General features: G+C 41.2%; 1 protein-coding gene across 1 annotated transcript in view; it reads left to right on the forward strand.

Annotated features, from left to right (window-relative positions):
• rev3l (REV3 like, DNA directed polymerase zeta catalytic subunit) overlaps positions 1-11223 on the forward strand; it is a 64044-nt gene that overhangs the window by 32213 nt on the left and 20608 nt on the right. Inside the window, exons 7-12 of the mRNA XM_034580444.1 lie at positions 237-341; positions 1787-1871; positions 7363-7508; positions 7952-8080; positions 9667-9889; positions 10400-10542. Coding sequence (XP_034436335.1) covers positions 237-341; positions 1787-1871; positions 7363-7508; positions 7952-8080; positions 9667-9889; positions 10400-10542 — 831 coding nt within the window. The remainder of the gene's footprint in view (positions 1-236; positions 342-1786; positions 1872-7362; positions 7509-7951; positions 8081-9666; positions 9890-10399; positions 10543-11223) is intronic.

Here is an 11223-nt window from a genome sequence, read left to right on the forward strand (position 1 = left end):
TGAAGATCAGGCTGGATAGAGAACGTTAAACCACATTAAACATCCGCCTTAGGGTGAAGAAAGTAAAGGGAGGCCACTCCAGGACAGGCAGTGCATGTGATTTAATCCGCTCTTTAATAGTATAATAAATCTGCACCACACAAAAATTAGAAAGTTCTGATGTGGATAAAAAGACAGTCATGGAATATGGTGGTATCATTTGCTGACACACTGTGTTGTGTCTTATCTCTGTCCAGATCAGATTGGCAGGAACCCCGGCCTTCAGGCTATCTGGGAGGATGAGAGGCTGAGGAGGAGAGAGAAGAACCAGGCCACCCAGATAGAAACCCCTGAGTCACAAGGTGAGGAGATCCACAACGAAATCTCTGTTTTGTTATCACTTCACACATCTATCCTTATTCTCACAGTAATAGTGACCTGTCCTGAATACAGATTTACAGGAAACATCATTATCATTAGTCTCTAAAAAGTGCTAGCAGCTTATACAATTGCTTATTATTCAGAATTTAGAGGAAACAGTTTGATGTATTATAAAGGAATTGTTTTTTGCCATCATCTTCATCAATTATGTTACCACTGGTGCAACGAGTTGACCCTGGTCATACCACTGTCTGAAATCAATCACTCACATTTTTTGTACAGCCCACATTCAGGAATCCCAATTTGCCTCATAGGGCTTAACAAGGTGCGACATCCTTACAAAAAAACCTAAATCCCTCTCCCAAGACAGACAGAAGTCCACTAGATGCCGCGTGTAGCACAGCTTATCAACAAAATAACAATATTAACAACATTCACGAGAAAGGACATTGTCTAGCATAAGTTGAGAGGTGAATCAATTTTTTTATGAAAAGAAAATGTCTGAAGGACATGAAGGGAGCAGTGATGGGAATTGTAAGGACATAGGTATTGCCAGTAATGATAGTATGTGAGTAGGCATAGTTTTTATATAATCAATCTAGTTAGTATATTGGTTGATAAACAAATTCTGCTAGTTTTCAAATGAATAAATACTTTAATAGGATTGAGTGATATGTTTAGTTTTGTTTGCCCCCCTGATTTTTGGAAGTTTGAGTCAATTTTCAATTGAAATAAATACCTTCTGAAGTTTTGAGGCTGGTGACCACTTTCTCTCTAACTCTCCATACTAGAAAAAGGTAATCAGTGCAAGCACTTGATAGCATTCAGCAGTTCATGGGAAAGCACTCTGCTGTCTGTTTATGAAAGAGAGTTAGAGAGAAAGTGTCTTTATGCTTTCATGTTTTCTTCTGAAAGCAGACTTAGTTACAAAACAAGTTTGGGTGCCCATGTTTTATATAATCTGGCTAAACTGAGGCTTTTTTAGGAGTGGGATGCTTTGAAATATTCCCGATGTAGGTACATCAAATAAGAAAAAAAACTTGTTCAAAATGGTCTGGGGCACCTTTTATAAAACATTGCGTAGGATTCATACTAAAAGTGTAACGACAGTGTAACAACATGATGATGATGATGTCTAGGTCTGACACAGATTATACCAGAAATATGACACGTGTGGAAAGATCTTGTGGTTTAATCATGATACATCGAATTACATCCAGTCCCATTGTATTATCGTGATGAAGAGCTCTAGTTCCACTGACAGCAGAATTACCCAGAGGCACCACCAGCATACTTAACAGCAATTACTGACCAAATGTTTTAATTGTAGCTAAATTTTGAGGTCTGGAAAAACTGGAATCTAAGAACAGATAGTTTCCAGGAACGATGAAGGCAGTACTGAAGTTGTTTGTCTGATGTGTTCCAGATCGTGGTTCCGTCACTTCAACAGAGAGCGAGAAAATCTTCATGAAGAGGTTTAAGGAGATCCTGAAAGAGAACGAGTTTGACGTGTAAGTTCCTCATCTTTCCTTCGATCTGTTGTTGTGGTGGCGGTTGGGGCAGGAGCAAGAGGCTCCTCAGACATTTTAGAACTAATTATTTCTGAAAGTCATTGCTGGACTATTATCCCATTTCCCTGGGCAAAGCCAGAGTTGCTGGCAAAGAGCTGGAATTCATGGTAGCGAGAAACAATGTTTGAAAATAAGTACAAGATGTTTCCAGTCACAATAGTTGGACTAGTTTCCCACAGTGTCAGACCACAATGAGCTCAAGTTTCTCTCATATTTCATTCTTTGTGTTGAGCTATAATGAAGCTGATGCAGTTCCCCAGTTTCCCTGTGCATCTCCGTTTCATGTAAGCTAGTCCAACTCCTGTGTCCTCTGAGGGCAGAGAGGGAGGGAATGAAAACACAGGTTGGAAGACTTGGAAAGAAGGGATGGAGAAAATGAGTCAAAACAGATGTATTGAGGGGGTGGGAGCAGAACAGGCGTATTGCACAGAAAGGGGGAAGGAGAGAGTGAAATGATGTTGATGAGGTTACACAGTCCTCCCTCCTACTCCCACAATGTTCAGGCAGAAACTATTTCCTGTTATAAATAAAAGTACAGTTGGCTGTGCGTGCATCTGCATCAGATCCAGATGGCTTCCATTCACTGTGATATCAAACAGGAACAGAGGGGGGTAGGGTGGGGGAGCAGTGTGGGGTTTCCATCTAGAGTGGGGCTTGTCTCAAGTGATGGAGCGCACACACAATTTGCTGGCGGCACTCCCAAGGCCTGGCCGTCTCAGTCACTCGCTCTGTGAATACTCACACAGTCTGTCACTTGTTGGCTTTCCTTTTACTCTCATTATTCACTACTGCCGATCTGCTGTCGCTGCTTTCTCCAGGTCTTACTTGGTGCTGGAGATTGAAAGTTCTTTTTTTTCTCACTGTTACAAAACTATCTTAAGTTTTAAATGTTTCTAATGCAAGAATTGGTATTTGGGTAATTTGCATAAATAGGTATGTGATTTTTTGGGGGGGGAATCAGAGTGAAAGTTAGTTAACTTTCAGCTTATGTGTAGAATTAGATTTAAATAAAGCTTTGACAGCTAATGCAAAACTTCCCACTGTTAGCTCAGCTTTTGTTGATGACTTACAAACCCCAGTGACTGTACAAAGGTACCCTGGAACAAGAATGGAACACAATCTGATGTATGATTAGGACAATACTGTACTGCAGGAAGTATAACTGTATATTATGAGATAGATGAAAAGGCAAGTAGCCACCGAAGTCAAAGTAGTTGGTTGGTAATCCTGAAAACGCTAGCAATAGCCGGCTGTTCTTCAAATTCTGTGATACATCCCACCCCCTCCCATCGGCCCTCTCGTCAAAGCTACGTCGCCAAAATCTGGTGAAAGCGCACTGCCTAACAACTGCTGGAAGACGACTTTTCCGTGACTCGCTTGCTAACTTCTGGCTATTGACTCAGCCTTTCTAGCTTGTGAAGACTCTAGTCATAAGCACCAATAGCACAGCGCGCAGGCAGGTCCATTGCCAGCTAATCATTTCATTTGGTGAGAATAGACCTCGGCCTGAATTAGAATTATGGTCCCCATGGCTAGAGACTGCTTTTTAAGTTAAAAAGTGTTTTCAGGGTAGAGGTTCTGCGTTAAGTTGTGTTTGTTAAGGCTCGGGTAAAAGGCTATTAAATACATTGAATCAACAAGTGTAACCCACAGGGATCATGCAGATGCTTGCTTACTAAAAGAAAAAGGGAATTATCCAAGGAAATTGTTCTCCCCAAAAACATTATACCCAGTGTAGGTCCTCATTTGATTTATTAGTACCATGCCATCAGATAAAAATGTAAATATTTAAGGAAGAATGGGGTCATGGTTAAATAGACCCTGTTACCACAACAGTAGATGGTTGTCTTTTTCTTTCTTTTCTTCTTGTCTTCTCTCTTCTCTTTGCTCAGCTCCATCATTAAAACTCTCTTAGCAAAGCACAACCACTGAAGCCAATGAGGGAGGTGTGTGTGGCTTGTTCACGAAATGTGTTAATCGCAGCCGTAATCTCCCGACGCCTGCCAGGCTCCCTCCCTTGTCGCCTCTAAAGTCGTTAGCTAGCTGACTAATTAAGAGACAGCCAGACAGTGGCACGTGCACATTGACTCTCTGGAGCCCTTTCCTCATACAGCCCAGCAGAAAAAAGTCTCTGAATGACAATGAGACTGCAGTAAAGTCTCTGCTGATGTAAACTCTAAAACATTGATTTCATATATTTACAGCCCTGTTTTCATCATTCATCCCCTCTGATAATAATTCATTATGTATCAGCCTTGCTTCCAGGTTGGGATTTCTCACGTAGAGCAAGCAGCTCATTCATCATTTATAGCAAGTGAAGGGATGACCATGTGGCTGTGACTTCTTGGTAAATGCTCTGTGGTATTTGTCTGAACTGTTTTTGCCTTATCCCTCACCTGTGCTGCGCAGCTTCACCTGCCGCCTTCACTGTTTTCACTGTGTTTCGTCACAATGTGGTTCTAAGCTTGAATTCATCCAGCAAAGTTTGACAGTGAATGCTTACCATCAGTAGCAACATTGGTTGATTCAGTAGCTTGAGGGCATTTCATATTCAATTTCTCCTGCTCATTGTGGGATTTAGACCTACAACCTTTTGGGCATGATGCTCTACTCTTCAGGCTGTTGCTGCTCAGTCAGATATGAAAACCCATACTCCATACAGGGTTTGGAGGTCAAATTCCTCCTTACAGTGGAATCAGTTTTTTCTTTTTTTTTTTACTATTCCTGTGATATGTGTTCCACTTACGAAGGCGACTGCCTGCCTGGTCTACATTTCAATATTTCAGACAGTTACTAAGTGGTGAGTTGCTAGGCGATGCAGAGGAGGGCAGTATGGGCAAAGGAGCGTGATAGCCAGCTTGTAGCTGAGAGCGATCTGGAGGGATACAAAGCCAGGTTGGCTTCCTGCCCATTTTCCATTCATATCGCCTCTACAACACACAGACACACACCACTTAGCTGCTCTTATATGCTCACACAAACAGACACAGCCCCAGCCCCCCACACTCGCACACCACCTCTGTGTTCACATACAAACAGAGTAAACAGATCACTTCCCCTGATTAAGACCCACAGTAAATAGATGCTAATAAAATATGACTGCATTTGGGCAGATACCAGAAAGTCGTCTGCTCTGTGAGTCAGGTAAGGGCAGCCCAACAGCTCTGCTGACTGATAGTGCTCATTTTCAATTAATATGGGAGAATTAGTCCATCATTCTTCTGCAGATGTAATGCATAGTTAGGGGGTTGGGGCTGATCTTTATGCTTCTTTTGAACATGCTACGGTCCTGGGTTTTACACTTTTCCCATGTTTTTTGCACCCGAAGTCAAGATATATTTGTGGTTTTAAGTACCAAAAAGCATTTTGAAGTAGTTTAAAATCTCACTCATGCTTCTTTCTGGCCATCTTGCAACAACAGGTTGGTCAGGAGATAGGCTCAGAGCCGTCTGATTGATGACCGTTTTCTCTAATTGATGCACAGTCATGCCTTGACGGGGACTGGATAGCAGCCTATGCTTTGTAGTCTAACATGTGACATGGCCTGGTCAAACATAACCCCAAGGTTCCTCACAGTAGAGCTACGGGCCAAGCTCATGCCATCCTAGGTAACTACCTGGTCAGAGAATGTTTCTCTTTTGTGTTTAGGGCCAAGCACAATAACTCTGTCTGAATTTAGAAGTAAAAGGTTATGGGTCATCTAGGCCTTCATGTCTTATAAACAAGTTTTACCAAGCGATTAGATACATCAGGGTTCATCGATAAGTACAGCTAGCTGTCATTAGCGTGATTGTGACTTGTGATAAAATTGTCGAAATGGAAGCATATACAAAGTGAAAAGTATCTGTCCAAGTACAGCACCTTGTTATGCTGTGCCACGGTGCGCAATGGCCGTCTAGACACTCCTTGCGTCTTTCTCTGTCCATCTCGCTAGAGCCAGGCGGAATGCCCAGGCTTCACTTGCCGAGCCAGAGTGCACACAGCTCCGCAGGACAGAGAGCCAGGCAGAGTGCACGGGCTCCACTAGAGGGTTTTCACAGCACAGAACCTCACCCCAAACATTAATGAACTGGCAGCCAAGAAAAGATGCCAAACATCTGGCTCTGTGTATGTACATAAAAGAAGAATGTAGCCTGCCTAAATATGTTTTCTTTTTGCACTTTATCCAATATCTTGTCTATCATGTTTATTAAATGTTGACCCTGTTTGGCCCTCTACGTAGTCCCAGTTTTATATTTTGGCCCTCTCTGTGATTGAGTTTGACACCACTGGACTAATTAATGTTGTAAATACTCTTATTTTGCTGATTTTCTCTGTTACACGTGGCATCTATTGCACTTCTGTCCATCCTGGGAGAGGAATCCCTCACATGTGGCTCTCTCTGAGGTTTCTAAGTTTTTCCCCCTGTTTATTGTTTTTTTTGGTAGTTTTCCCTACTCTTGTTGAGGGTTAAGGGCATAGGATGTCATATCATGTTAAGCCCTGTGAGACAAATTGTGATTTGTGAATATGGGCTATACAAATACAATTTGATTTGATTGAATCTACCTGATAAGTACAACTTAAACCAATTTAGTGCTGTTACTTTAATTCCTACATGTTGTTGTAGTCTCTGTAACAGAATCTTAGATCTATGGTGTCAAATGCAGTACGAAGATCCAGCAGGACAAGTATAGAGACAAGTCCATGAAAAGTAAATAAAGACTTTCACTCAGGATTTAGAATCCATCACAATAATCACACAACTGGTTAGCAACTCTTCCAAGGGTTTTAGAAATGAAGGGAATGTTTGATATATGTCTATCATTAGCTAAAACATCTGGGTCAAGAGTGGGCTTTTTAAGCAGAGGTTTAATTACTGCTACCTTAAAAGCCTGTGGTACGTAGCTAGTTATTAATCCGATTTAATATAGAACTGAAAAGCTTCCTTAAAAAGTCCAGTTGGGATAGGGTTTAATAGAGAAGTTGATGGTTAAGATGAGACTTGTAAAGTCAGTAGGAAAAATTCATTCTAAATATAAATCTGGTGCTACAGGTTATTCTAAGGCTACTGTACTGGACAGTGTATCTGTGCTATTCATGGGGAGGAGGTGGTGAGTTGTTTCACTGATGGTTACAATTTTAAAGTAGTGAAGTTTCGATAACTTCGCTGTTGAGTAAATTTCCTACTTCCTACAGTAGGGACCTTTAATCTGTTTTGTCTTAGTTCAGTTACTCTTAAGGCCTCTAATAAGATGTGACATCTGATCAATGTTAAAAGTTACAGTTGCCATAACTATCATTCTCTCTGTTGTTGATATTTTTAGGCAGCAATGAGAAATATGTAATAACAGCAGTAACTATTCATCATCATGTAGAAATTTAATAATAATACATTTTATAATTTTCAGTGTTCTGAATTATTCTGTGTGCAATTTCTGTGTCTGCTCAGGACACAAGCTTCATCCATGGCTGACGAGGAGGAGGACCAAGAGGATTTTCTCGCTGACCTCACTCTCCATTCAGATGACCTGACTCCAGAGGGACTACCCTGTACCCCTGCTAACGCTGTGGAGGTGCACAGGGACTCTCAGCCAGGTAAGGAAACCCTACTGGGATGAATGAGACCACCCCCAATTGCCTCAATATATGTATGAGAAGGAATGTGTTAGCTCTGGTATAGCCTGCTGCAATCCTTAGTATTCACTGTTCAGTTAAATCTTAACTCAGTTGGACTTACCATTGAAGTACAGTTGTATTCTTGTTACGATCTGTGTGCTCTGTGTTTGGCAGAAGAGGTAGTTGGTGAGACAGACCTTTGTTTTCCTTCTACCCATCATTCCTACAGAGTCAGAGGTCGAAATTGTGATGCTGTTTGATTAGCAATGGACTAATCTGCAGACCCTCTCTCTGCCAAGTCTACTGCAGGAGCATAGAAACATTAACCCCATTCTCTACTAGAGGGCTCCTATCTTTCTCTTTTTTTCAATCAAGGTTTGTCTGATGCATTGCAAAGTGTTATTTCTGCTTCCCTTCTTTAGACTCAGTGAGAAGCAGTGGTAAAATCCCTGAGGAGGCTGTGGTTGATGAGGAGGCCATCTTGAGTCTTCTGGAGAACAGTCAGACCTTCCTCCCGCTCTCCCAAACGTCCAACCACTCACCTCTGTTAGGTACGGTAGACTTCCTATTCAGGTCCACACACAGCTCTGGGGTCTCATTTATAAAACAGTGCGTGGGATTCATGCTAAAAGTGCACGTGCAAAAAGTGTACGGAAATGGCATACGCAAAAGAAAATTCAGATTTATAAAACCTTGCTCACACACACCTGAACGCAATGTTCACTTTATATATCACAGTCCACCTGGAAACGTTCGTATGTGGATCTGCCTCATGCTCCACCCTCTACACGCCCACAATCAACCATAAATGGTTGTGTCACCGCAGTATTTATATATTTAGAGCAATCGGACCGATTACCTCACATCAGTGGATCCTAACCTCCACTCTGGGATATTATTTGGAAGTGAAGAGTTTTTATTATTTTTTTGTCAGTGATCTCCAGTGCACTCTGTGCGCCTGATGGCACAGTCACGTTTACTGCAGCGATTTGATGATACACGCACAGTGTTAGAAGATATTATTAAAGACTTTTAATGACTCGGCTCTCTAACTCTGCTATTTAATGGAATCTGAATGTAAAGTTGTTTTATATATTTTGCAATTAAAAGGTTTGTGTGCAACAGATACGTCGTGCGAGCACAACTAAAACTGTTGGTTTTAATGTAAATGATGAAGTGGATCAATAGTCTGGCTTCAGTTCACCACCTCATGTCTGCATCTGCACTTTTGTCTCTAAAATGTTCGTACGCATGGGTCAGAGTTTGCACGGAAGATACGCAAATTTTCCCGTCAAGTTTGTTTTTACAAATCCCAACGTTTGCGTGAGAACGTACGCACAAAATGGGGCCTGAAACATAAGTACGCAACAGTTATAAATGAGACCCCTGATCTGTTGACTCTGTCAATTCAATTCAATTCAATTTATTTGTATAGCGCCAAATCATAATATACATTATACACATTATATATATACCTTGTCTTTTCTATTTTATACTGTTCTTAAAATGTGTATTCACATTCAAAACCATATAATATTTAACACAATGACTTTTTGCAAAGACACTATATAAACTCCAAATTGATGGTATTTCTAAATAGGCTATCCCAGCCTATCCTGAAGATATCAATAAATGACATGTCTTACAAATACCTATATCAGACAGAGCCTTTATTTAAGCCTTTAAGAAAAGTGTGGTAAATTTTTTATTATAGCAAGGCAACCGCTGAATCACCTGTCCCTAGACTAATTGTGATTTTGTTGTGCAGTAAACTAACCTATTTGTATGACAAGATGTCATTTCGATTCACAAGCTACAGCCTGAGGGCTCTAAAGGGGCCGATAGGCTGTAGGTCTCTCAACTTTCAATTGGACAATGTGAAAATACTATCAATGACTACCTATGAGTTGAACTTTTTTCAGAGCATTCCTGCAAAACGCAAGTAGCCCAGAGTGCATCAGCAGCACATAAAATGCTTACTGCTGAAAGATTCAAGCATGTGAATACAGGGAAAACCAAATTGCCAAAACTAAAGGTTTGGCAATTTTAATTGAATCAATTTTATCATTTGGGGGCGCACTTAAAGTTGTGACTTGCAGCTTATTTATGTATGCCATGTTTTTTGTTGTCTGTGCAGACAGCAGCCAAGACCATGCCATCATCGACCTGCTGGCAGGCCTGGAGGACGATGGTTTCTCCATCGGGCAGAATTCCCAGTTTCTACCTGGTGCCAGAAGTTACCACTGCAACAGTGATGAGGAGGAGGAAAGTCCGGAGTTGGACAAAGAAGAGGCAGAGCTCAGCATGATTATGTCACAACGATGGGACAACAAGGCCCCTGAGAGTTCATCATTACCAAGGCAAGTTGTTTTGGTCATACACATTGTCTCCTTACAAACAGCCTGCCAACTTTCTATTCTTGCTCAGGTAATACTTTAAAGTCTTAGATGACCACAGTGTACTGATCAGTCATACAGAGCTATGTGTAATAAGTTCTGTTTTTTGACAATTCCCAAAGTGGTTTATTCCATTGAGATGGTTGCATCCTGGAAAATATTCACTAAAGCATTTCTGACTCACCAGAAATCCACCTGATTGTCTGATTGCCAGATCATTGATAGTGAGGGACGATCTGGCAGTCAGGCACAGTGACCCATCAAAATCTTAGTGAATGACAACAACTAATCTAACGGAAATTCAACTTGACTCTCACAGTAAATAATCTGCCTTCTTTTAGCCAGTAAAACACTAGCTCTTGCTTTAGCACAAACACAAACAAGTCCATGACAAGCAGTCAGATGTAGGTTGTTCACAGGGAGCTGTACCTGTGCATTGTCTTATCAGGGGTTCTGTCTTTTCTGTCTGCACAGGCCGGGTGTGAAGGAGGCAGAGGACGGCTTCAGTGAGGAGCAGCAGGATTCCTCTGATGAAGACATGGAATGGAGTGGGAATAACTCTCTGTTCGCCAACCTGTCCATTCCCCAGCTCGACGGGGCGGCAGATGAGAGCAGCGGTGAGTCATCTCATGCTGAGATATACCGACACAGTACTTAAATGTCAGTTTGCTTTGACGCTTATCTTACATCTCCTGCTGATTCATGTTCCATAAAGCATATCAGAAAGTGGATCTTACAGCAGCTGCATAAGAAAAATTGGGTTGACACCAGGTTTTAGCCATATGATCTGATATCTTTATGACAGAGATGTGATTTAGTACTGAAACCAGTCTGCTGTTTGAAATGATCCCCCGGAGTTCAAATTATTATCAGTCAAGTTTTCAGTGGCTTTGAAAGTTTGTTGCATTGTGAAAGCAAAATTCTTATTACACTGTAATATATTTGTGTGTACCTGTCAATTGACATCTTAGTGGCAAGAAAAACATTATGCAGGTCTACCGGAAGCATTTGCTAGAGGTTTTTGCTGCCAAAGGAGGTTTGACCAGCTATTAAATCTAAGGATTCTCTTACTTTTTTCACCAGTACTGTTAATATTAGATGGTTGTGTTCAATAAAGACAGGACAAATTATAATGGTTTGTGTGTTATTAGTTTAAGCACATTGTTTTTGTCTAAACTTATGGCTGAAAACCAGGATATTCTAAAGGGTTCACATACTTACCACTCTATTGTTATGGGAGGCTGTGGCTCGTAAATAGATCATGTCGTCCATTAACCAGAGGGTCAGCAGTTCGATCT

The sequence above is a fragment of the Hippoglossus hippoglossus genome, chromosome 24 (genome assembly GCF_009819705.1).
Source record: "Hippoglossus hippoglossus isolate fHipHip1 chromosome 24, fHipHip1.pri, whole genome shotgun sequence".
NCBI classification, from domain to species: domain Eukaryota; kingdom Metazoa; phylum Chordata; class Actinopteri; order Pleuronectiformes; family Pleuronectidae; genus Hippoglossus; species Hippoglossus hippoglossus.